The sequence below is a fragment of the Littorina saxatilis genome, linkage group LG3 (assembly GCF_037325665.1).
Source record: "Littorina saxatilis isolate snail1 linkage group LG3, US_GU_Lsax_2.0, whole genome shotgun sequence".
In the NCBI taxonomy this organism is placed as follows: Eukaryota; Metazoa; Mollusca; class Gastropoda; order Littorinimorpha; family Littorinidae; genus Littorina; species Littorina saxatilis.
The window spans coordinates 4,822,338-4,850,083 of NC_090247.1; the positions used below are offsets into that span (position 1 = coordinate 4,822,338).

The 27,746-nt window shown below is 43.8% G+C and overlaps 1 protein-coding gene and 1 long non-coding RNA gene across 3 annotated transcripts in view; one reads left to right on the forward strand and one right to left on the reverse strand.

Annotated features, from left to right (window-relative positions):
* LOC138961450 (uncharacterized) lies at positions 1 to 26,040 on the reverse strand. Of its 2 annotated transcripts, XR_011454185.1 has the most exons (10): positions 25,862 to 26,040; positions 25,026 to 25,284; positions 22,334 to 22,393; positions 13,198 to 13,408; positions 12,004 to 12,111; positions 10,150 to 10,366; positions 8,414 to 8,538; positions 7,524 to 7,673; positions 3,460 to 5,669; positions 1 to 3,091 (listed from the first exon to the last, which is right to left on the reverse strand). XR_011454185.1 is itself a non-coding variant. In XM_070333100.1 (9 exons), the coding sequence occupies exons 1-9, from the start codon at positions 26,025 to 26,027 to the stop codon at positions 5,496 to 5,498; spliced, it is 1,470 nt and encodes a 489-aa protein (XP_070189201.1). In that variant the 5' UTR covers positions 26,028 to 26,040; the 3' UTR covers positions 1 to 5,495. The 2 variants fall into 2 exon arrangements, 1 of the variants encoding a protein (XP_070189201.1); XM_070333100.1 differs by having other exon boundaries at positions 1 to 5,669.
* LOC138961467 (uncharacterized) overlaps positions 1 to 27,746 on the forward strand; it is a 394,970-nt gene that overhangs the window by 187,714 nt on the left and 179,510 nt on the right. The gene's annotated exons all lie outside the window — the stretch shown is intronic.

Consider the following 27,746-nt stretch of genomic DNA (forward strand, 5'->3'; position numbering starts at 1 on the left):
TTCGATATATCAGATTTTATTCCAAAAATATTACTTGTATATATCCACATCAATTCAGAAGAACGAAAGAAGACAACAATTTTTTTTATGAACATTTTCATTCCCCACACAGTTGTGGGACTGGCTTTAGAAGTAGCAATGCAGTGGCTACATTTTTCACACACAGGCAACCTGACAATATTATACTGATTGTTTGGCAATGAACTCTTAGATACGATATAAAAATACTGGTACTGAAAATTGCTACATGTACTTTATTGACATGCGAGTGTAAATGGGTGTGTCTGTGTGTGTGAAAGAGAGAGGGGGTGGGGGTGGGGGGGGGGGGAGATAGAGAGTGATATCGACACTTTCTTTCTTTCTTTCTTTATTTGGTGTTTCACGTCGTTTTCAACCATTCAAGGTTATATCGCGACGGGGAAAGGAGGGAGATGGGATAGAGCCACTTGTCAATTGTTTCTTGTTCACAAAAGCACTAATCAAAAATTTGCTCCAGGGGCTTGCAACGTAGTACAATATATGACCTTACTGGGAGAATGCAAGTTTCCAGTACAAAGGACTTAACATTTCTTACATACTGCTTGACTAAAATCTTTACAAAAATTGACTATATTCTATACAAGAAACACTTAACAAGGGTAAAAGGAGAAACAGAATCCGTTAGTCGCCTCTTACGACATGCTGGGGAGCATCGGGTAAATTCTTCCCCCTAACCCGCGGGGGGTAGTGATATCGAGACAGAGAAGGAGAAAGAAAGTGAGGAGACAGATGGAGATAGAGAGAAACAAACAATGAGAGAGAGAGAGAGAGACAGAGACAGAGAGAGAGAGAGAGAGACAGAGACAGAGAGAGAGACAGACAGAGAGAGAGAGAGAGAGAGAGAGAGAGAGACACACAGAGAGAGACAGAGAGAGAGAGAGAGAGAGGGGGGGGGGGTGATCAAGTGTTTTACATGTATTAAACTAGGGCTGATGTCACACTAAGGGCTGATCACACACACACACACGCACACGCACACACAAAAGAATGTATGCAAGCTAAAACCACAGTGTGTCCAGCAGAGCAATCAATCCTCTACAGGTTTCCCACACAAAGTGCAACCAATGAGTTACCAAAAGCCAACGTGGATTGTAAAACAGTAATCAATCCTCTACAGGTTTCCCACACAAAGTGCAACCAATGAGTTACCAAAAGCCAACGTGGATTGTAAAACAGTAATCAAAAAGTAAATCTATGTCAATCTACATATCATGCTTTTCCTGAAACAAAATGACACCATCCACACATGAGAGACAGAAAGAGCGAGAAAGAGAGAGAGAGAGACAGGGTGGCGGATGGGGGTAAATATTCAGCGCGATATGTCAATGCCAGATTTACAAAAAAAGCAGAGTACCAGATAAAAAATATTTTGTTCAAACTTTGAATGAAGATTGTTTCTTCACACAATACCTAAGATTCAAATAACATTGAAGATAAAGTTTGTTCAGGTCAGCATATCAGGCTGTGTTGGTCGAATCCTGAATGGTCAAACATAATTACTTGCGCTTGTTAAAGTAAGTATCACAGTCAAGAAAACAGTAAGCCATAACAAAAAAGAACAATTAGGGATGTTCGGCAATGAGATAATTACCTCTCATGTTTCTTTTGTTCTTTCATTATTTTTACAATACATGCATTACCCAGTTTTTAAATTTGTTGTTGTAAATAAAACATCTCAAACAGGTATAATTTGCAAGTCTATAATAATAAGCAAATACAAAAGTATCCAAAAATATAATTAATAGAGGACATTTGGAAATAACTCTCTGTCAGGTTTGTATGGGCTGAGGAAGAATTCCCCTGTGTTTCCATGGAAACAGTGAGGCAAGCTACACGTGACATTGAAGGCTTGCCTCAGTGTTGCTTTCCATTGATTTGCCATAGAAACACTGAGGCAAGCTACACGTGACATTGAAGGCTTGCTTTCCCTTGATTTGCCATAGAAACAGTGAGGCAAGCTACATGTGACATTGAAGGCTTGCCTCAGTGTTGCTTTCCCTTGATTTGCCATAGAAACAGTGAGGTAAGCTACACGTGACATTGAAGGCTTGCCTCAGTGTTGCTTTCCCTTGATTTGCCATAGAAACACTGAGGTAAGCTACACGTGACATTGAAGGCTTGCCTCAGTGTTGCTTTCCCTTGATTTGCCATAGAAACAGTGAGGCAAGCTACACGTGACATTGAAGGCTTGCCTCAGTGTTGCTTTCCCTTGATTTGCCATAGAAACACTGAGGCAAGCTACACGTGACATTGAAGGCTTGCCTCAGTGTTGCTTTCCCTTGATTTGCCATAGAAACAGTGAGGCAAGCTACATGTGACATTGAAGGCTTGCTTTCCCTTGATTTGCCATAGAAACACTGAGGCAAGCTACACGTGACATTGAAGGCTTGCTTTCCCTTGATTTGCCATAGAAACACTGAGGCAAGCTACACGTGACATTGAAGGCTTGCCTCAGTGCTGCTTTCCCTTGATTTGCCAAAGAAACATTGAGGCAAGCTACATGTGACATTGACCATTGAAGGCTTGCCTCAGTGTTTCTATGGAAACAAGGGAAAGTAAGTCTTCCACAGCCCATACAAACTTGTAAGATTTATTTCAAAACTTAGTCTTTCAACTGTCTCATATGATAACAGCAAGGCCAGTGGGATAAAAGCATAAATATTATACACAAGAATGGACCCACAGGTAATAATGAAATGGAGACGCATTACACAGGGACACAAACGCTGATACACAGTCAACTTCTTTGACAGTACTGCAGATATAAATTAATCATTTTAATTAATGCTGATGAAAACACACACTTAGCTCATAATGATAATTTAACTTAAGCAGTGTAACAAAAATGAAAATATATATACATGAGACAACTATAATTCCTGTAGCGTTTCAGTTGACTCGATCAGTTTCATTCTTTATTTACATGACTATCTCCTCCTCTGTTTTGGTTCAAAGTCATAATTACTCCTATTCCACCTGCCCTTTCAAAATGTAATTGTTTCTAAGTTATTCAATTATTAATTGATTGATATATTTTTAGTGTTCACTGCAGCTGTGTTGTGGAGATCGCTAGATACCACTGGAATCGAATGGAAGGATAAAGAACATTATGGAACTTACTTTGATTAAGTGCGCAGTCACTCAGGACGTAAGCGTAGACACTCATCGGACAGACGGAACTGTGTAGATCTAACCAGATTAGTGTCGATGTTTCCCGAATATTCTAGTATGTCCATTAACTGTATAAGTAGGGCTGCTCACACGTATTGTTGTTCTTTACCAGTCTTGCACTTGTTCTTTCTTACACTGTGCCGAGAGATATTGTCACCGTTGTTCCAGCTGTTAATAAATCTACAGAACCTACACAACTCGTTGTGTCTCCTTTGTGACTGAGAGTGGCGAAAGGAAAAACACGACAACCTGTTTCACTTGAAGTGGAGAGTTTCACCCAAAGAAAGGTCAGGAAAAGAGAGCAATCACACTCCATTAAACATATGTAAAATACAGAATACAGTGGAACCTCCCTTTAAGACCTAAAAAAAATCTAAGAAAATCAGGTCTTAAAAAGGAGGGAGTCTTAAAATGGGGGTCAATTTACCGAGGCAGACCTGATTACCACTAAAATTTCCTGGTGTACAAATGAGGCTAAAAATGTGTACAATCAGAATTTTAAGGTGTACAATTCATTCTCGCGGTACACACTGTGCTTTATTCCCCCCTCAAACCCCATTATTTAAAGACTGTAAATACATGTAAGAAAGAATTTGTGCTGAAAGTAAATTAAAACATTTTTGTTGAAAACAAAAACCCATACACTATTAGATATTTGAAAATGTGACACAAAACGAATGATAGAAAAACATAATTTTTATTTTTGACCTCTGAGGAAAATTTGCATCAGCTGCTGTCAGCAGTATTGAGTCAGCCCTTCATTTCTGTCACTGCACTGGTCAGTATTTTCTGGTCTCACACAGTCCTCTTTACACATTGCTTTCTAGGCTCACACAGTCCTCTTCAGACTTATATATTTTTTTATTATTTTTTTTTATAATTTTTTATTTTTTGTTGTTTTTTTTGCGTATGATTTTAATGTCTGGCGTATAATCGTAAAGCGGTCTTCAATTTCGTAAGATTGTACGCAAATTTCTGCAGAGGTTATGAACAGAAAATCTGAGAAAACAGGGTCTTAAAATGGACCAAGTCTTAAACTGATGGGTCTTAAAGGGGGGGTTCCACTGTAGCTGATCCCACTCTGTTGAAAAAATTCATCTCAATCACTTTGAGCCGTGGAAAAAACAAGAAACGATTACGTCCCTTTCCTTAAAACCATGACGTAATGATACATTTGACGCGGTTATGACGACACTTAATTCTTGTCAAAAAACACCGGAAGTTCGTTGTCCCCAAACAAAGGGGAAAGCCGAGACTAATAATGGCGGCCACCATGCGCTAAGTCCCAAACCATACTGCAAGTCGTGAATACAAGCCAGCAGAAGAATATCAAAAGATACCTTGAAGGCTGCCCTTTTCGTAGCGTTCATTAATTGATTCCTATTGTTTACATGTGCCAATCATGTTATAAAACTGTACGTAAGGGGATATAATAACGATTGGCTGTAGCTTTCAAACACAGAAAAAATTATTTCAGTATTGCAAAGTGGTGTTGATAGTGTCGAATGTAAACAGAAGAGTCTCAAAGTGAAAGTGGATGTTTTCCGGAAATTGCGAAGTTAACAAGAATACAGAAAAGCGCGCTTTCCTGCTTAGCACAATACGCTACCGCGCTAATCTGGCGTGTCAATATCACTACGTTTTGCACGTGGAAGGTGAGCGATTTTCTTCACGCGGGGATTGACGAAGCTGTACTGTCTGTGTTGACGGTCTAAAAATAGCCCAAGTCCTGGAGAACTGTTGCTAAACATAGCAATAAACTTTATAAAGAATTAATTATTTCTCGTAATTGGTAAGGACTTCAAACCTAAAACTTTGCAGGAAGCTTAATTTATACATCCCCGCAACGATGGGAAAAGCCCTGGAAGTAATTAAAATTATTAAATAGGACTATGTCAGCCTTTAACTTTCAAGTCAGATGACACAATCATGGTCTCTTCAAACTAAACGTACCACTGAAAAATCGGTTTACAAAATGTCGAGCTTGCATGATCACAGCTCTCCATGAATGATGTGTTCCTTCTGCTTTATGCCAAACTCCCTCCACAACTTTTTTCCAGCGGTGCATACACAACGAGATCATGCAATTTGAGCTGCCTTACCCAAGTACAAAAGAACATTAGCCGACTATTCTTTTTTTAACAAAAGCATCAAAACTTGGCAGTTTTCTTTAAATCAGCAGTACAAAAGTAACCATTCAGAACTATTGATGCACTCTGCTTAGTACTCTTAACCACACACTTCATATCTTTTCAAACATCAGAATCTGACAAGGTCATACAAGGTCAGTCAAAGGTGACAAGAGGAGGGTCAGGGGCAGCAGAGGTCGCACCCCCAAGGTCAATGGGTACACTGCTTTCATCAGGCTGGGAGCTGGAAAGCTCTCGCCTTACTGTGCTATCTGGTTCTGACGAACTGCCAATCCCTTTGGGCTGACTAGTACAGCGATGTAGTTGGTTCTGTAAACAATAAACACAAGGTCTTCAGAAATTAAAGGGGAAGAAATAAATTCAAGGGTTATTAATTTTGATTGAAAGCCCTAAAGCTGCAAATTTTTCCAGCAAGATTTACCCGTTGCATTGTACTTTGCAAGTAAAAATAAAAACGAGTATACACTTTTTCATGCCTCTTCATTGCAAGAAGTCCCAAGAATGTACAACGAAACACATGTACACACGCACACACACACACTGAAATAATAATTGGTTAACCTTCGCCGTAGGTCGTGAGTACTTTAGTAACAGTCCGGACTTTAATGCGAATATCTCGAAAACTAGGTGGAATTCTGTAATGAGCTTTAGGAAATGCCTTAAACACCTAAAAATCTATTATCTCCTAAACCCGCATTAAAATTGATTGACAGGTAATTAAATAAACAAAGGTCAAACATCGACTATCTTTGCAGCACGTCGTGAGTACTTATGTAACCATACTTCTAATTGTGGGTTCGATGTCAAAATAAAAGCTGAGTTATGGTTCCTGTTTATTTCAGGTAAGAATTAACTTGGTGCGTAATTACACACGTAAAAGATAAATGTAAGTACAAAATCGGAAATATATTTAGTTTGATAATCTAATTCAATGAAAAGCCTGATTTCTGTATTTTTTTGTTTTTTTGTTCACCCGTGCATGTTTTTCCTTCTTTGAGAAGTATGGTTACATAAGTACTCACGACGTGCTGCAAAGAATGTTTTTAGCGACCTACGGCGAAGGTTAATAGGTAAATTAAAATATTATCCGGACTAATCATAAAACAATGGGATTCAAAGCACTCACTTACAACCCACACAAACAAATACAGTATCTGTATGGGTTGTAAGAAAGTGCATTAATACAGTATCTGTATGGGTTGTAAGAAAGTGCATTAATACAGTATCTGTATGGGTTGTAAGAAAGTGCATTAATACAGTATCTGTATGGGTTGTAAGAAAGTGCATTAATACAGTATCTGTATGGGTTGTAAGAAAGTGCATTAATACAGTACAAAAGCATAAATGACCGCACAGTGCTATTGAATATTTTCAGGTTCTAGCCGTTTGAACTGAAACATCTTTTCTCTTGTGTAATTGCGACAATAAGAAAGAGGTCATACTGTTTTGTATTGGAAATACGTCAATTAAGTTTGAACCATTATTTGTTTTGAAAGTTCAAACCTTGTTTCAAAAAAATCATGATACAATAATTCTTCAAATCTCATCAAATAATAAATAAACGTTCCATAATCTTACCAAACCTGGGTTTTTTATTCTTGATTTTAAAACTTTTGGTTAATACAGTGGAACCCCTTTAAGAAGATACCCATTTAAAGACTTCCTCGCTTTTAAGACCTTACTTTTTCATACATTCTGTTCCTAACATTCGCTAATTTGGGGTGTGCACGTTAAAGATCCCACGATTGACAAAAGGGTCTTTCCTGGCAAAATTGTACAGCCATAGATAAAAATGTCCACCAAAATACCCGTGTGACTTGGAATATTAGGCCGTGAAAAGTAGGATATGCGCCGAAATGGCTGCGATCTGCTGGCCGATGTGAATGCGTAATGTATTGTGTAAAAAAATTCCATCTCACACGGCATAAATAAATCCCTGCGCCTTGAATATGTGCGCGATATAAACTGCATAAAATAAAAATAAAAAAATAAAAAAATAAATCCCTGCCCTTAAAACTGTACCCACGGAATACGCGCGATATAAGCCTCATATTGATTGATTGATTCTAAGACTTGATTTTCTCTGAATTGTTTAGGTCTTAAAAGGGGGGACCCACTGCACCAGTCTTTGGAACACCCACAGCTAGTACGCGCTGCTCTAACCTTGCGAGTGTGGGCGGCCTTCGCCATGGCAACCTGCAGCAGTCTTGACGTCTCCTGCATCTTCTGCATGTCGATCTCGTCGTTGATCTCCTCCTGCAGTAGTTCCTCAATCACGTCCTCCAGGGTGATGATCCCCACGATCTCTGGAATCTGGGAGACAGACATTCATGACGAATGACACCGACTGAACAATCCAAGACTTCTCTTCTTGATTCCAAAGTGACATCTCTGACGTCATAAGCAATAAAAGTTGCGAAGCATCACATCACATACAACATTGCATCTCTGCTCAAATATTTTGTAAAAAGAATTCTATGTCGGTGACTTAGTCATATCAACCAGGGATCATGGCCAAATATCACAATTTTAACTCGCCAGCCAGGTGAGTAACTTTCAGGAAGTCACTAGCCCGCCAGAAATCTGGCTGGCCCGGTACATACCACACAACTATTTATGACTGTTAGATTTCTTTACACAATTAAAACAGCAATGAAACACACAGGAGCCATGTTTTTGTTTTACTAGAACACGGCAATGATGTTGTAGACGTCAGAAGTTCATGCATCTGTGGCTTTGAAACTCGATGGTACAACCCAAAGTTTTGCATTTGACCAGAATTTTCACTGGCCAGCCGGGCCAGCCATCTCTGTCAACACAAGAAAATGAATCATAAGGTCCACTGCCAGGCTGTGCATGTATCGGTGTCGGATAGTCGGATGTGATTACTCACACAACTTATTTTCGCATCGCTGTGTGACCCGAATTTATTTTTCTTCTTCTGTGAAGCGTCACTTCTTTCAGCGAGGCAAAAACATTTTTAAAACCAGGAGAAATAAAATAGGGTCCGCTAGGTAACTGTAATCAAACATCACAGTGTGCGTGTGTCTTACATCATCTTCATAGGGCTCATCTTGGATAGTTAGCAGCGGTTTGGTGTCATCGTGTCTGTAATCACCATCTCCGCTGGCCCCAGTCGGTGGTTGTCTTGTTTTCTTCCGCACCACAGCGAGGTGACCTGCACATCGAGATACAACAATCTGACCTCACTTTCTTTCATCTATGCTTTGCAATATGATGATCAATCAATCAATCAATGAGTCTTATATCGCGCATATTCCGTGGGTACAGTTCTAGGCGCTCTGCAGTGATGCCGTGTGAGATGAAATTTTATACGGCCAGTAGATTGCAGCCATTTCGGCGCATATTTACCTTTCACAGCCTATTATTCCAAGTCACACGGGTATAGGTAGACAATTATTAACTGTGCCTAAGCAATTTTGTCAATCGTGGGATCTTTAACCTGCACACCCAATGTAGTGTACACGGGGGGAGGTTCGGACACCGAAGAGAGTCTGCACACACAGTTGTATTGTATTCTCCAACATGTATTCTCTTTATTTATATAGCGCCTTATCCGAAGTTCAAAGCGCTTTAAAGCGCTTGACTCTGTGAAAATAAATTTCCGCCGAACCTGGGATCAAACTCACGCTGACAGCGGCCAACTGAATACAAATCCAGCGCGCTACCAACTGAGCTATATCCCCGCCCAATGATACAGTCGATCCTGTCTTTTAGGCCAAAATTTCATGTTCTTGTTTCCCAGACTGAACCAATTCTCTTCTCCTGACCTTAAAACTTTGTTGAAAAGTGTCAATTAACAAGAAGAGCAAACGCTCGATCGAGTCACTTTCGCAGTTCTGAATATTATATGAGGCATCAGATGGACAGGAAGAAATTGCTATTCACAACACAATGAGTCACGTTCACATAAAATTTGAGCCCGGTCACTTTTATAGTTTCCGAGAAAAGCCCAACGTTAAGTTGTGTGTTGCCGAACAGAAAAGGCTAGTTATCTCCCTTGTTTTTCTGATAACGTTCGTAAAAGGCTACAGATGTAAATACTTTGATGTAAAGAATAATCCTACAAAGTTTCAATCACATCCGATGAACTTTGTCAAAGATATAAAATGTCTAATTTTTCCTTTGACGCTGACCTGTGACCTTGAAAAAGGTCAAAGGTCAACGAAACCATCGTTAAAGTGTAGAGGTCATTGGAGGTCACGACTAAACAAAATATGAGCCCGATCGCTTTGATAGTTTCCGAGAAAAGTCCAACGTTAAGGTGGTGTCTACGGACGGCCGGCCGGACAGACTAACACTGACCGATTACATAGAGTCACTTTTTCTCAAGTGACTCAAAAATGACAAAACTCAATTTTGCAGAGTTTTAACAAGGGAAGTTACTCTTCTCTGTCATCCATGGGACACAGCCTGCACAATTTCCAGCCAATAAAAGCCACATGCACCCGAGCAAATAAATAAAAACAAAACTTTAATAAATAAAAAAACGTTAAAAAAGTAACAGACCTATCTACCGTAATTTTGTTGGGTCTTGTTACCCAAAATAAACGTTTGATTTTTGTTTTGTCCATGCAATGACTACCCAAGGGACTGACCAAAAGTGGACTTTGTAAACAGGTGGTTGCTATATAAAGGTGATTTCAGACCCCTTAAATAAAACGCCAAAATCCTACTCGTGCAAAAGCATGAGTGAACATGGAAGTTTCAGCCCATGAACGAAGAAGAAGAAGAAGAAGAAGAAGAAGAAGAAGACCCCTTAACTGACTTTTCCCAGTCTGAAACTGGTTGAGGAGGTCAAAGAGAGGCATGTCCGCGTCAATAAACATGGCAGGGCGAGCGTACGCGCTGAACTGCAAAACCTGCGTCACGGGAGTGGCGTCAGCAGGGTTGAGCTTGATCAGCGTCTTTGTCAACAGCAGCCCTATCACGTTGGACCGATCTCCCGCGTACACTGGTATCCGGGAATGACCTTGGGTCATGATCTGAAATAAAGAGGAACAAGAAGGGCAAAGCCCATACGACTCACATGCTTGACCTCGACCTTTAGGGTAACTAAACCTAGCAATGACATCATACACTAAGAACTGCTTTACACATTTTTCCTACCAAAATACATGTGACCTTGACCCAAGGTCAAGGTCATCCAAGGTCATGCAACACAAAGCTGTTAATTCAAGACATAGGAAGTACAATGGTGCTTATTGGCTCTTTCTACCATGAGATATGGTCACTTTTAGTGGTTCACTACCTTATTTTGGTCACATTTCATAAGGGTCAAAGTGACCTTGACCTTGATCATATGTGACCAAATGTGTCTCATGATGAAAGCATAACATGTGCCCCACATAATTTTTAAGTTTGAAACAGTTATCTTCCATAGCTCAGGGTCAAGGTCACTTCAAAATATGTATACAATCCAACTTTGAAGAGCTCCTGTGACCTTGACCTTGAAGCAAGGTAAACCAAACTGGTATCAAAAGATGGGGCTTACTTTGCCCTATATATCATATGTAGGTGAGGTATTCAATCTCAAAAACTTCAGAGAAAATGGGAAAAATGGGAAAAATAGCTGTTTTTTAGGCAACATTTATGGCCCCTGCGACCTTGACCTTGAAGCAAGGTCAAGATGCTATGTATGTTTTTTGGGGCCTTGTCATCATACACCATCTTGCCAAATTTGGTACTGATAGACTGAATAGTGTCCAAGAAATATCCAACGTTAAAGTTTTCCGGACGTCCGGACGTCCGGACGGACGGACGGACGACTCGGGTGAGTACATAGACTCACTTTTGCTTCGCATGTGAGTCAAAAATCGATTCTTCCTTCTCTGTATTTATCACTTCGTTATTAATATTCATATGGCATCTTCTTTGGAAGCAGCCCTACTATATAGGACCGATTTCCTATGTGGACAGGTATGCTTGAATGACCTTGTGTAATGATCTGCAATATAGCAAAAATATTGATTCTTCTTCGTTTGTCATTCTAGAGTAAATGCGCATAAGACATCTTCATTAGGGGCTCCGCTCACATATGTAACTTCAGCAGGACCGACGACGCACTGCAGCTTATCCCAGCCCGCTACACGTTGCATGAAAGGAAAACAGGCCAATTACTCGACATAATCCCTATCGCGGCATAAATAATAGGCCGTGCGTCGTCTGTGCCGCTGAAACTGCGCAGGTATATTCTGCCCATTAGGAGCATCATATTGGGCACAAACACACACCATTAGGAGCATCATATTGGGCACAAACACACACCATTAGGAGCATCATATTGGGCACAAACACACACCATTAGGAGCATCATATTGGGCACAAACACACACCATTAGGAGCATCATATTGGGCACAAGCACACACCATTAGGAGCATCATATTGGGCACAAACACACACCATTAGGCGTTGAAACCAGAAAAGTAGAAAGTCCTGTTGAGCACCACTATCCTCACACTTAGTAGCAGACATCACAATTTGACAATGAAGCTAGAAAAAATAAACCATCATTCTGGGCCGCTAATTTATGTACTTTAACTTACGTGCGTCAGGATTCATGGTCCAAGCTGGAAAAATGAAACATCATCTTTGGACGCAAATTCCTCCACTTTGACTTACGTGCGTCATGGTTTCAAGGTCCAGTTTGGCTTCCAAGCTGACCATGTAGACATCAGATATCGGGATCATGGCTGTGCTTGCCGTCTTTGTCTTCATGTCCAAAGCACCCTGAAGGAGACACACGTTGGAGAAAATCAAAATCAATTCAACAGCAAGCGGATTTCTGTTACGTACAGTGTGACTGGCTATTAGGGTTTAACGTCCTCTTAGACCAGTTGGCCTATATTGGGACAGGTATTGGTAATATACTGAAGATATGGTGTGATACTTTGACTCGAAGAAGCCCGCTGTGGCTGTCTTCTTCGACACACCAGCATTGGGTTTATGTCGTCAAAGTATCGAAATACGATTATGATAATCAGAGACGAGAGATGGTGCATGCGTGTCTTCATGTTTTCCAAGCCCTGAGACTTTCGCTGTGAACTTGGGATCTTTTTCGTGCGCATGTGTGTACACGGGGGTGTTCGGACACCGAAGAGAGTCTGCGCACGGTTGACTCCGAGAAATAAATCTCTCGCCGAACGTGGGGTTCGAACTCACGCTGATAGCGACCAACTGGCTACAAAGCCTGCGCGCTACCAACTGAGCTACTTCCCCGCCCCACGTACAGTGTAACAACCCCTTTGCACAGTAAATAAATGTATACAGTTTATTGTGTGCATGGGTAGGGTGAAAAGTTGCAAACACACAATAAGACACACAGACTAGACATAAACACACACGCACACACACATTCAAAGGACGAGAAGGAACAAATACCAGATCACAGCCAGGTGCAGAGACCCCTTTGAAGGAGAATAAAACTGATGGTGCCTGGTTTTTTTCACTTTCATTTTTATTACTTTATTGTCCCATCGCTGGAAAATTCAGGTTGCTTCCTCCGAGTGGAAAGCTAGCAGCAACAGAGTCACACTATCCAGGCCTATGCATGTTTAGGTGTAATCAGCCACCTGCACTTATGGCAAAATGACCGAGGTCTTTTACATACCACAGTGGCGACACAGGGGCGGAACATGGATACCGTCTCTGAATCTGCACATCTGCGGATTCAAACCCGTGACCCTCAGATCACAAGTCCAGTGCTCTACCAACTTAGCTACCGACCCCCAACCATGAAGACAACAAAAGCTTTCGTATACATTACAAGAGTCTGAAAGAAGCAATGGATTGAGGAAGAAGGATGTGTAGAGATACCTTGATGATGAGAACTTCATCAATGGTGAGCTGCTCATCCTTGTCGTGTTCCCCGTTCTCCTGACCAATGTTTGGGCCGTGCATGTCCACCAGAACCTTCAGTTGCCCACGGCGATAGTACGTGCCATGATCTTCACCCAGAATGCAGTCCAACAGCTTGGATAACGGCCAGGCGATGATGAACAAAAGCCCCATCAGCATGTACACAAACCTGAAATGCAATGCGAAGGGAGATAATTATGTGACTCCTTATTTTTATTTTCATTTCTTTCTTATCCATTTGCTGGGCAGCTTGGGTCCTTATATTGCTGGGAAATTTGGGCAGCTTCTTCCCAGTGGAAGTTGAGCTAGCAGCAACAAGAGTTGACTGCTACCCAAGTGGGAGCTTGTCTAGGCATGACAAGGCCCAAAAAAAAAAATAGTCTGTTTACGGTAACCCGACCGACCCTATTTTTTTCGCGCGACCCTAGACTTTTTTTTGGCATTTGGGGGAAAAAAAAAATAACGTAAAAAAAAAATCCCGACCTACCGACCCTATTTTTTTGGCCTATGTTACCGTAAACAGACCTATTTTTTGGGGGGGCCCAAGCCACTTTCCACTTCTGACAGAATGACCGAGGTATCTAATCATGCCACAGTGGTGACACAGGGATGGGACATGGACACCGTCTGTGCGTCTGCACATAAAGTGGAACCGTGTCTGTCATGGCCTGGAACTGATGATCACCTGTCCAGCACTCTTGCAATTGACCTGCACGGCCCCTCTTCAATAAACTCTACACAATAAATTGGGAGTACTATGTGTTCCTGGCAGACACACTGGCGTTGAGCACCGACTCACTTTGTGAAAGATCTTTTTAAGGGTTTAACAAGAAGAGCAAACGCTCGATCGAGTCACTTTCGCAGTTCTGAATATTATATGAGGCATCAGATGGACAGGAAGAAATTGCTATTCACAACACAATGAGTCACGTTCACATAAAATTTGAGCCCGGTCACTTTTATAGTTTCCGAGAAAAGCCCAACGTTAAGTTGTGTGTTGCCGAACAGAAAAGGCTAGTTATCTCCCTTGTTTTTCTGATAACGTTCGTAAAAGGCTACAGATGTAAATACTTTGATGTAAAGAATAATCCTACAAAGTTTCAATCACATCCGATGAACTTTGTCAAAGATATAAAATGTCTAATTTTTCCTTTGACGCTGACCTGTGACCTTGAAAAAGGTCAAAGGTCAACGAAACCATCGTTAAAGTGTAGAGGTCATTGGAGGTCACGACTAAACAAAATATGAGCCCGATCGCTTTGATAGTTTCCGAGAAAAGTCCAACGTTAAGGTGGTGTCTACGGACGGCCGGCCGGACGGCCGGCCGGCCGGACAGACTAACACTGACCGATTACATAGAGTCACTTTTTCTCAAGTGACTCAAAAACTGTGTGGATGATTTTTTTCGTCATATAATCATTCATTCGCTTGTGGCTTCATAGCAGGCGGTAGAAACTTCGATCAAGATAAGTTTTCGTAAATAATTGTTTGTCTGTGCATTTAAAAGACCATTGGGTCAATATATTTGTAAATTTAACGTTTTTTGTCAATAACAAACGTTCCAACAACTTACCTTTCACGTTTTTTTGATTATGTGTGGATGAAATGAACAACTTGCGGTTGACCATAACATTTTGAAAACTGGGAGACCAAGGAATTAAAAATTTTAATAATAAATTTTCATTTGATTAATATACTTACCCAACTCACATATAGCAATTAACCCATAGTTCAGTGCTGATATCGCTGTACGCGTCCCCTTAGCAACAAGGAAGACGCCTCTAAAAAAGAGTGACCGAGACCCGTAAGGGTATCCAAGCCAGCCCGTAAGGGAGGCTGCCTTCCATATGCGCGCGCATATGCCGCCATCTTGTCATTCTACACGAAGCCCAACTCACTACTTTTTTAGACCCCCATACCCCCCACAGCGGGGAGGCGGGAGGGAATAAACGATGTGAGTTGGGTAAGTATATTGATCAAATGAAAATTTATTATTAAAATTTTTAATTAAATTACATATCTTACCCAACTCACATATAGCAGATTGCTACTATAGGAGGAGGGTACTTACCAACTTAAGACCGCAGGACCTGCCCTGCAGCCACGAGAGCAGGCAAAGCCGCACTGCCATCTTGCCGCCTTGCCGCAATGTCTCTCAAATAAAAATTGATGAACACGTCCTCAGATTTCCAATACGCCGCCGCCAGGACCTCTGATAGGCGCCCTGAGCGAAGCACGGCCACAGAAGACGCCCAAGCCCTCGCTTCGTGCGTCCTGGCTGACGTAAGAGGAAGCACCGCCCTGACCTCGCCAGACTGGCGTTGCCACCATCCATACGCTTGCTTAATGGTCAGTGAAACCCATTTAGTCAAGGTGACCTTCGAGATATCCTTCGCCCGCACAGTGTTGAGGGATATAAACAATAATTTCTGAGTTTCCGAGCGAATCGGCGAAGACCTAGACAGGTAGCTGCTTAACGCCCTGACAGGACAATTTGACAGATCGGGGTCTCCAGGAGCGAGTATATCGCTCAAGGGTGGAATACGAATGCAAGGCGAAGCCTGACCGGGCTTTTGATTTTTAGCGAGAAAATTAGACGTAAATCTCAAAGAGTAGGAGCCATCCCTCTCCAGGGAAATATCTTTAGCGAGACCAGAAAGTGCGTGCACCTCGCTACCCCTCCTAGCCGTGGCAAGCAAGACCAAAAACAGAGTTTTTCTCGTCAAATTAGGTAAACTAGCCAACCGGAGAGGCTCAAAGTCCTCCGATGCAAGGAAACGGAGAACCACAAACAGATCCCAGGCCGGGAGCTGTGATCTTGAGAGCGCTGCGTCAAGGGCAGCTCCCTTAAGCACGCTTGAAATGACACCGTCAAGATTGATCTTGCGACCGAGCTGTCTAAGAGTGGAAGAAATCGCAGACCTTCTAACTCGCAGTGACGAAGGAGAGACCCCCCTACTAGCCAACCAAGAGAGGTGGTTGGCTACCTCCATGGACCTTGGGGAAAGATGTTGAACCTTATTCTCAGAGCACCACTTGGCCCATGCAGCCCAATGAGAAGAGTACACGGAGCTAGTTGAGTCTCTGTGTGCTTTCTGTACCAGTTTCAGAGTTGTGGCCGAGGCCCCGGCACGACGCAGAGCGATTCTGACAGAATCCAGCCGTGAAGCTGCAACGCTTGCGGATTCTCGTGCGGGACCCCTGACCTGGGCTGTAACAGGTCGCCCCTTCGAACGCCTAGAGGAATGGGTGGGCGCACTGCCAGCCGCAGAAGGTCCGGATACCAGTGCTGGCTGGGCCAAAGAGGAGCAACCAGCACCAGCGCTGGTTTTTCCAGATCCACTTTCCTTACCACCTTCCCAAGCAGGCAAAACGGAGGAAAAGCGTAAGCCTGCAGATTTGACCAATCCAGATCCAACGCGTTCACCGCCCACGCCAGAGGGTCCGGGAACGGTGAGACGAAAAGGGGAAGCCTGGTGGAGAATCTCGTTGCAAACAGATCTATGCACGGCTTGTCTATTTGAACCCAAAGACGGTCCAACGCCTGGTGGGAGAGGGTCCATTCTGAATGCAGAACCTTGTCCCCCCGACTGAGGGCATCCGCCAAAACATTGAGCGTGCCCTTCAGGTACCTCGCTGAGAGAAGTATGTTGTGCGAGCTGCACCAAACCAACAGACGGCAAGCGCTCTCCGACAGCTTCTGCGAGCGTGTGCCCCCCTGCCGATTTATGTAAGCGGCCACAGTCGTATTGTCCGTGTGGACTTGAACATGACTGCCCCCCAGAAGCGGCAGGAAAGCCTGTAGACCCAGAGACACAGCCTCCAGCTCCAGCACGTTTATGTGCTGAGGAGCTAGGGAGAGATCCCACAGACCGGAGGCTGTCTGATCGGCCAGATGAGCACCCCAGCCTGTCATGGATGCATCTGTAACAAGAATGTTCTCCGGCGCCGGAGGAACGATCGGAACACCCTGAGAGACCCAGGGGAGCAGCCAAACACTTGTAGTGTTGCTGAACCAACTCCCCAGTCCTATGCGAACATTCCAGCCCTGAGAGGCTTGGTCCCACTGCCTCCTCAAAGCCGCCTGAAACGGCCTCTTGTGGACCCTGCCTAGAGGCACAAGGGGAGCCATCGATTCCATCTGCCCCAGTAGGGAGGACAACTCCCGGGCCGTGGACACACTCTTTCCTATCAACAAGCGAACCAAGTTCTGAAGCTTGTCCACCCTCTTTTGAGAGGGACGGACTAACCACTCCACCGTATCGAAATCCATGCCCAGGTAAGTGAAGCGCTGGGATGGTTCTAACTCTGACTTCCCTAGATTGACTGTAAAGCCCAGCTGAGCCGCCAGGTCGAGAACCCTCGCAGTCTGAGTTCTGCACATGTACTGGTCCTGATGCAGATTCAACCAATCGTCTAAATACGCCCGTAGGCGTACCCCCTCTTGTCTGACAAGGGAGCAAAGCTGGTGAACGACCAGCGTGAAGATCCAGGGGGCCAGGGAAAGCCCGAAGGGGAGTGCCCGAAATTGATACACTTTCTCGCCCCACAGAAAGCGCAGCCATTTCCTGTCTTGAACATGCATGAGCACATGGAAATATGCGTCGGTGAGATCCACCGACGTGGCCCAATCTCCCGGACGCAGAGCTTCCCTTACAGAGAGTGGAGTCTCCATGACAAACTTGACTACCCGTAGGTATTTGTTCAGGGTGGACAGGTCCAAAACAGGCCTCCAAGCCCCTGAGGCTTTGGGCACCACGAACAGCCTGCCGTAAAAGCCGAGGGACTCTCGATCTCGAACTTCCTCTATCGCACCCTTCAGGAGTAGGGAAGCCACCTCCGCATGAACGGCTGACTTGGCTTCCGGGTCCACGGGATATCTGAAAGGCGGAGGTATCCTGGACAGAGGTGCCTTCCCCTCTGCCCAGAGGAGACGGAATCCCGAACGCACTATTCCCAAAATCCACCGGCTGGACACCAGGCGTGTCCAGGCGGCCAAGGCCCTGGAGGGGCCACCCGCCGCCACCACGGCGGGGGTTACTGGGAATAGTGGCTCGGGAGACCCTCATTGGGGGTGAGGCTTGTGCCCCGACCCCCGAGAACCCCCAAAGGAGCCTCTCTTCTGGTAAGGCGCGCCTCGCCCCCTACCCCGAAAAGAGGTGGACTGATTTTGCATCTTGCCCCCCCCAGACGAAGAAGGCTGAGCCTTACTCTGGGAGGTAGGCTTGCTCTGAACCTTCTGAAAGCCGTGGTGAGCAATCCTTGCAATAGCCAGATCCCTAGCGTCCTGGGTTTCCTTCTGCAAAGCGTCCAAAGAGGAAGTACCCAGCAGCGACCCTTCCGTAAAAGGAGATACCTTAAGTCTGTCAATGGTACCCCTGTCTCGGATCTTTGAACCCGCCAAAAAGGCAGTTCTGCGGGAATGCACAGCATGCCCGTAAAGCCTGGCTGACAAGCTCAATTGTTCCTGAGAGACCTTGGCAAGCGTCGCCAACAGAGTTGTCACATCCTCCTGGGAGGCGTCGTAACGGAACTCAAACGGGTCTAACGATGAAGCGATAGACCTAGACAAAGAGCGTTGGAGAGAACTAGAGACGGAACCCAACTCGAGCAGAGATCTACCCGTCTCCTCCAAAGCCTGAAGAGCAGACTCCGTGTAAGGGACTGTTCTATCCCTGGCATAACCGTCCTCCCGCAGAGAAAGCAGTTCCGGAGTCACCGGTAGAACTGATCTCGGCAAAGCGAAAGAGTCAAGTAGAGCGACGGGACGAACCAACAGTTTAGAGCTCTTTGAGAGCGCAGAACAAGGAACGTGTTGACCCGCTTTAGCCAACCAGGGGCCCACCACCTCCGGCGCCTCCCCATGCTGTGACAACAGCGGAAAGGCACCGGACATAGCTCGACCTTTCGCAAAAACCTTCGACATCTCGACCGCCACAGAGGGGGACTCCCGGAATCGGAACGAACTTTTCGGTTCCTTAGCACTCCTGAAATCCCCTAAGGCAGAAGGAGGATGGACAAACTGAGATTTGTTCACCGCCACCTCCTCCTCGAGATATTTCGAAGCCACTCCAGCCGCCAGAGCCACCGCATCTGGCAGCTGCCGTGGCAAAAAGAATCCAGCACCTTCAGCCTGAGAGGCGGCACCGTCATCCAGGTAGCCTTCGTGCCCTTCCGTGCACTCCGGAGGCTGGTCCCCGTACTGACTAACAGAGTCAAGTCCAGAGCCAGCCATACTACCACCAACTTCCTGCCCCCTGGGCGGAAGCAGATGCCCTTCAACCTGACCACAGTCTACTGACGAGGCGGGAAGAATAGGAACATCTGTTCGCTTGTCAGGGCCCTTAGCACCCACTGACACCCCGACTAAGCGGTGGATATCAGCCGATGTTTCAGAACTTTCACCTGGGATGAGACCCGAGGCTACTCCCTCAAGACAACGCTCACGTGGAGTGCACATACCTTGTGAAGAAGAACGGACACCGGCCGGAGACCCCACGGGAGCCTGAGAGATCCCATCCTGAGACGCATGCACGTCCGCCCTCGTAACAGTAGCAGAGGGAGGCAAACGCACACTGGCCAGCGACGACGTACCCCCGACACCTGCCGGCAGCGCACGTATCTCCGCCTTAGTTGACGAAACTTCAGCCGCTAAGGCCGAAACCTGAGAGCTTAATGTCAAAAGCAAAGAAGCAAAATCCGCAGATGCAAGCCCAGAACCTACAGGCGAGACATCCCCTACAACATGCTTAACCCCGAGCAAGGGCTTCTCCGTAGGTTTAGCAGACGAACCGGAAACTCCGGGCACGCCAACAACAACATCACTACATTTTTTGGATTCTGAACCCGAAAGAGACACGGGCGTATCGCCGTGCGTTTTAGAACTTCTAGAACTTCTAGAACTTTTCTTAACAGGAGAGGGCGAAGCAGCTACATGTTTAGATGTTGACCTCTTCCCGTCCGCATTGTCGGCCATGATGAAAACAACTCACAAACAAATTTGGAAAAAATTTTGTAAGTCCGAAAACAAGCCAACAATGCCGCCAAAATTCAGGTAAAAAATGGAAAGATCTCACCTCAACAGCAAATGCGAAGTCCGGAGACAAGAAGACACCAAGGGGAACACAAACCAGGTCTGGAAGACCAAGCAAGTAGGCTGAAAACACAGCCGGAGCGTACCAAACACGACCAGCTCCACTGAGCGCTGAGAGTAGAATGACAAGATGGCGGCATATGCGCGCGCATATGGAAGGCAGCCTCCCTTACGGGCTGGCTTGGATACCCTTACGGGTCTCGGTCACTCTTTTTTAGAGGCGTCTTCCTTGTTGCTAAGGGGACGCGTACAGCGATATCAGCACTGAACTATGGGTTAATTGCTATATGTGAGTTGGGTAAGATATGTAATTTAATGGACATTTAAAGCTTCTGTTTTGAATATTAAAAGAAAGACTGCAGATCAAGCCACCAAAAGCACTTCGTCTTTCAGAGCGTAAAAAGTGATTGGTCAAAAAGGTTGTTACTTGCAAATTAAACCCAAAACGGTTTTCTTATGTAAACTTAATCAAGCATATTTCTTTCTGTGAAAATAATTTGACTCGGTATCTCAGATCTGCCCAGGCATTTATATATATATATGGCAAAAGACCATCTGTCCACTTGGACGTATACCAAAAATAAAGGGAAATAATGCACTGTGCATAGAAAGCAGTGTAGCTGTTGGGTGTTGGTGCGTGTCAAGTGGAGGGACGGTCTTATTCCACGTGTCAAGTGGAGGGACGGTCTTATTCCACGTGTCAAGTGGAGGGACGGTCTTATTCCACGTGTCAAGTGGAGGGACGGTCTTATTCCACGTGTCAAGTGGAGGGACGGTCTTATTCCACGTGTCAAGTGGAGGGACGGTCTTATTCCACGTGTCAAGTGGAGGGACGGTCTTATTCCACGTGTCAAGTGGAGGGACGGTCTTATTCCACGTGTCAAGTGGAGGGACGGTCTTATTCCACGTAGCAAGTGGAGGGACGGTTTTATTCCACGTAGCAAGTGGAGGGACGGTCTTATTCCACGTAGCAGCCTGGACAGATAAGGGATCGTCAGCAGAACTATAATCACTGGAATGACTGTGCCTTTAAACATCTTTCAGCATCATACTTAATCACTGGAATGACTGTGCCTTTAAACATCTTTCAGCATCAATTACTTAACTCTTCTCACGCCATGTAATTTTACACTCTTCCTATACCTGTAAACCAAGCATTTTGGGGGAAATTGGTAATTTAACCACCTACCGAATTAAAAAAATCATTAAAAAAAAAGTTTTCATTGCATTGCCCTGAAATTTTTTGTGAGAATGACAAAATGAATGTACAAGACATTGATGCTCAAACTTGGGTAGCAGAAGACGACACGGTCACACAGCGAAAATAAAAAGGTTGAAACTCACAGAACTCGTAACCTGTCACAATCGTAAGCACTGATTTTCGAATCTCCGATCACTTCGTCGTCTTCTTCATCGGAATCAGACTCTGGCTCTGGTGCTTGCAACACTCGGATCGCATGTGCAGTTTCCTCATCGATTCGGCGACCTCTTCCAAAGAAAATCCTTCAAAAGCATCGTCGTCGCTGTCATTATTGCCTAACAACTCTGCCCAAAAAGCGCCCATTACGTCTCTACACCACAAATCGCCACAAACGAATCTTCTTTTGTAGTTTTCACATCGAAAACAAGCACGCTCCCGCAATTTGAAGGAAGATGGCGGAAGTTAAAACGTTCTTATTCAGTACGCATGCGTTGTACTAGAGGTCAGTATGCAAATGAGCCAGTTTACGACATACATTTTTCTCGGCGGTAGCTACCGACGGTGGTGCAGTGGTATAGACACAAAGGCTGGCGGACGCTACCGCCGGTGGCATGAAGAGAGTTAATCACTGGAATGACTGTGCCTTTAAACATCTTTCAGCATCAATTAATTAATCACTGGAATGACTGTGCCTTTAAACATCTTACAGCATCATACTTACGGAGAAAGCACAGCTCCTATGGCAGAACTATAATCACTGGAATGACTGTGCCTTTAAACATTTTCAGCATCATACTTACGGAGAAAGCACAGCTCCTATGGCCAGTCCATAGCGGGTGCAGATAGCTTGAGGAATCACCCTGAAAGTAGAGAAGACATCAAAATAAAACTGTTCATCTACATATTTACTGATTTATCATTTACAGAAACAATTTACTAATACCACGAAAACTCATTTTCAGACCCCCCCCCCTATCTCTCCCCCCCAAAATAAGACTTCACCCTTTAACTCATTGTCTCCCAGGTACGGATATATCCGTACCCACTCATATAGCTCTATCTGACCAGGTACGGATATATCCGCTCAGACTGTTAGCTTCAGTCGCTTCCTGTAACGTCCATCCAACGCCTGCATTCCAGCGTCTTGATACACAGTTCCTACACAGTTACTACAAGCCTGAGTGACCTGCTGCAGCACAGCTGGTCTCGGCTAAAACAAACCTTGGTCAACATCGGTGGGGTAGAAAGTGTTAAAGACCCTGTTTCTCACATTTCTTTTAATATAACTTCTATACATTTACCTCCATTTATCTAAAACTCCCTCTTTTTCAAAGGCACATTCCTTCTTGTGTGAACCATTCTGCTCACCATGCATTTCAGATCTGGCAAGGCTTATACATGGGACAAGACCATTCCTCCATTTGATCACATAATAAAAATCAACACCCTGACTGCTTTCTGTGTGGTGAGTTATCATTTTTTGATGAATTGATATCTTAAAAGCCACCAGGGATGTCGTTAGGCGTCGGACATCGGACATAGACCGATTAAAAGGCTCAAATGTTTGATTCACTTAGCCGCAAGGCGGTCAGATGTCCTATCGTTTTCAACTGAGCGCAGTCATTGTCCGATAAGAACTCCTTTCCTTCGGACATCGCAGTATTTGAGCATTTTCCTTTCATGATAATAATCTTCAAAAAGTGACTGAGCGCTCTCGAGTACAGGTGCACTGAAGTTGTGCAGTGCAGATCTTGCGTTTTCCGAACCGTTTGCAGTATGAGCCGTTTGCGTACACCCGTCTACAGCACACTAAAGTTAGGAGTACGGGAGACAACTCCAACTGACAAAGGCTCGCGTATGCTTTAATTTGCTTTCGGTTAGAGTTGAAGCGCACGGCACTGAATTATGCCACCGAAAAAAGCTAAAGCCTGCCAACAAACAAAAAACCTGAATATTTTTGGCGTTACAATGGCATCGTGTGCTACATTAGGGCCAAGAAGAACATGTAAAAACACGGCTAGCAATAGCATAATTCCGGAAAATGTCAGCGCCCATGACAGTGTCGCCGCTCAAACCTCCACAATCACGGAAAGTAAAGTTTCGTGACTTGAAGATGTACGTGTCGGTACAACAGGACATTCGCACAGACGGTCTTTTAATAAGGTCAACTATTCATGGCTGACCCTGTTTAGTACTAGTTGGTTAGAATTTGACAGCAAAGAGACCATCTATATAGGTAAATTGTTTTGTCGAATATGTCAAGAAAAAGCTCTGTCAGGAAATCATGCAGTTTGTGTGCCAATCAAAGTAAAGCTCTGCCAGGAAATCATGCAGTGTGTGTGCCAATCAAAGTAAGAGTGCTGAAGTTTTTGGTTGCTTTTTAGTTTGTTTGTTTCTTTTTTGTGTGTGTCCTGTTTGAAACAAAAGTAATAAAACAACATACGCACACAATGTTGGTGCATATATTGATACATGTGATATGAATGCTGTTTTTATAAGTTATACTCTTACTTTCTGCCTATGTCTTAATCCCAAGCGCAAGACAAATTCTTCTATGTGAAAATTGAAGCCAATAAAATTTGAGTTGAGTTGAGTTGAGTGTGATCATGATTTTGTGTTTTGCACAAAATTATGTCCTATTAAAATGTCTGAAAGCAGTCAAATGTCCTATTGATGCCGAAGAGCTCGGACAATAATTTTGTCCTAGGCCAAAAAAAAAAAAAATAGTCTGTTTACGGTAACCCGACCGACCCTATTTTTTTCGCGCGACCCTAGACTTTTTTTTGGCATTTGGGGGTGAAAAAAAAAAATAAAAAGCAAAATAACGTAAAAATATGGTTTTTGGGAGAAAAAAAAAAACTCCCGACCTACCGACCCTATTTTTTGGGCCTATGTTACCGTAAACAGACCTATTTTTTTTTTGGCCCTATAGGTATGATTTTGTGGCAACATCCCTGAGCCACTGTTGGCATTTCCAAAATAGAAAATAAAAAAATCTCACTGTGCACAGAGACCATCCATGTTGTTCACTTTTGATAGGTAATCAAGTGGAGGAATATAGTCTTAGGCAAAAAAAAAAAATAGTCTGTTTACGGTAACCCGACCGACCCTATTTTTTTCGCGCAACCCTGGACTTTTTTTGGGCATTTGGGGGGGAAAAAAAAAAAAAAAGCAAAATAACGTAAAAATATGGTTTTTTGGAGAAAAAAAAATAAAATAAATAAAATAAATCCCGACCTACCGACCCTATTTTTTTGGCCTATGTTACCGTAAACAGACCTTTTTTTGTTTTTTGGCCTTACCCCTTGTAAAAGCCTGGTGAGCCAAACTGCTTTCAAACTGCTTACAAGGAAAGGCCTGAGTGTAAGCAAATTCAGCTGCAGATTTTCTTCTTTTGTTGTTGTTGTCTGAGATTTTACAGTACTCACAGAACCAGAAACAACACACCTTACAACCAAAATCTTAGGTGTGTAAATATAAACACAAACTTACTCCCCGAACAGCAGGACAGCTGTCACAGACACCACAATAGCTATTATGGGGTCGGACACTCTGTCCAAGAAGATGGGCATAGCCTCAACGGCGACAGCATTGGCCAGCAGCAGAGTGACCAGTAGAAGATGGTGCCTACTGACCAGCGGGAGGATTCGCTTGGCGTACTTCCGCTCCTTGTCCGTCCCTCCATCGCGCAGCACGGTGAGTGTGGTGGTGTCCAGTGAGAGAAGACCCATGGTCAAGCCGGACATCAGACCTGAAAACAAACACCAAGGTGTTAGTCAGTTCCTGTAATATCTGGGGGAAAATGCACATTTGTTGACCGTATTAATGTAGTGAAAGTGTAGTCAATTTGACTGATGATGATTTGTGAAAATGTCATGCATGGGCACACCCACGCTTGTGCACACATGTATACAAACACACAATACACATGAGGATGGTTGCCCTGTACAGGGATTTCGAATCCTTCCGAACCTGAAGAAGAAAGATGCATGTACACATACATGTATGTAAACACTCATCTCCAACCTTCATCACTTCCCTTCGCTGCTAAAGGTAGAGAAAATCTAGGATTATGCACAAAGAAAATAACTCTTCTCTTCGTTTTGTAAAATCTTACCACAGTTAGTTTAACATTTAATGAAACAAATTCGCCTGTTCGTGTAAACTGTGTGTCAACACAGAATCAGACACTGGATATTTAAAGTGAAAATCCTATCCACAACAAAGTATCATGTCTTTTACAAATTACAGATTGAACCTTACAACGAAATAGTCTAAACAAGTTCTGAAAATAGAACAGACTAGCAAAGGTACAGGAACACTCGCACCTGCAAGTAGTACAAGTCCTGTGTATATTCCGATATAAATCCAGAACTCTGTGTCATGGTATGTTAGGATTTTCTCTGGAAGGTTATATACACTGCCATTACAGCTGACAGATTCTTCATCGATCTTAGTGCAATTAATGAAGTCGGCGACCTCGTCTGGTCCCATCTTCCTTCCTTTGCGGCTCAGGGAAGGATAACTAACAACATAGATCGCGGAAGTACATGGAGTCGTGTCCCCTACTTTGTTATAGCAGACGACTCGGCGATAAACGCTAGCTATTCGCACTGGCACAACTCGTGCCAGCAGTGGTTTCTCTCCGAGCTAAGTTATCCACACACGTAGAAAGAGTTGATTACCTTGCAACGACTTCTCAATACAAACAAATATTTGCACAAATGAAATGATTTTTGACTCACATGCGAAGCAAAAGTGAGTCTATGTACTCACCCGAGTCGTCCGTCCGTCCGTCCGGCCGGCCGTCCGGAAAACTTTAACGTTGGATATTTCTTGGACACTATTCAGTCTATCAGTACCAAATTTGGCAAGATGGTGTATGATGACAAGGCCCCAAAAAACATACATAGCATCTTGACCTTGCTTCAAGGTCAAGGTCGCAGGGGCCATAAATGTTGTCTAAAAACAGCTATTTTTCACATTTTTCCCATTTTCTCTGAAGTTTTTGAGATTGAATACCTCACCTATATATGATATATAGGGCAAAGTAAGCCCCATCTTTTGATACCAGTTTGGTTTACCTTGCTTCAAGGTCAAGGTCACAGGAGCTCTTCAAAGTTGGATTGTATACATATTTTAAAGTGACCTTGACCCTGAACTATGGAAGATAACTGTTTCAAACTTAAAAATTATGTGGGGCACATGTTATGCTTTCATCATGAGACACATTTGGTCACATATGATCAAGGTCAAGGTCACTTTGACCCTTATGAAACGTGACCAAAATAAGGTAGTGAACCACTAAAAGTGACCATATCTCATGGTAGAAAGAGCCAATAAGCACCATTGTACTTCCTATGTCTTGAATTAACAGCTTTGTGTTGCATGACCTTGGATGACCTTAACCTTGGGTCAAGGTCACATGTATTTTGGTAGGAAAAATGTGTAAAGCAGTTCTTAGTGTATGATGTCATTGCTAGGTTTAGTTATTTGACCTTGACCCTGAAGGTCAAGGTCATGTAAAGGTCAAGGTCAAGCATGTGAGTCGTATGGGCTTTGCCCTTCTTGTTTCCTGTTTCTCTTGTTGGTTGAAAACAGGTTAATTGGTAGGTAAGCTTTTAACTTAAACTTTTTAGTCTTCTTCGTTTGTTTGCGCTTCAGTGAAAGTTAAGTTATAAACAGGAATGTTCTGGAGAGAGTTGTGAGGATGGAGAGCACGATTGTGGGAGTAAGACAGATGAGTTTGACTAAGCTGTACTGATATAAAAGAACACTGATGAAGAAGAGTGGTGCGAAAGACTGGAATGATTGCAAATGACCAAACAAATGTACTATCTGGCACAGTATTATCAGGGACCTATCTACAGGGGCGGACGAGGGGGGGGGGGGGGGGGGGGGGGGCACAGGGGGCACATAAGATTGAGAAAACCAAACATGCATGATGTATTTTAATACTGGAACTTGAATAATTGTAATTGTAGTTATGATGACTGACTTTGCTTTTACTTTTTGTTTTCCCAGCCGAGCCGGCGGACTCTTGGTGGGATAGCGTGTTTATTACCGTGTTTATTACGCGGCGTGGGTTTTTTTCTAGAGCGTGTTGTGTGTTGGTAGAGCACACACTAGTATAGTGACTCATAGTGTTGACTGAGTGGCAACAGAACTTCAGTTTTTGTAGTAGATAAGAGATTTGACTCAAGCTACTTTTGA

Excerpts from the sequence above, each read along its gene's own strand:
- LOC138961450 (XM_070333100.1), bottom strand. The coding sequence starts at position 26,027 with ATGGGACCAGACGAGGTCGCCGACTTCATTAATTGCACTAAGATCGAT. Across the intron at positions 22,394-25,025 it reads GCTGTCCTGCTGTTCGGGGA|GGTGATTCCTCAAGCTATCT; the intron begins GTAAGTTTGTGT and ends CTCTACTTTCAG. Across the intron at positions 12,112-13,197 it reads ATGAAGTTCTCATCATCAAG|GGTGCTTTGGACATGAAGAC; the intron begins GTATCTCTACAC and ends TGTCTCCTTCAG.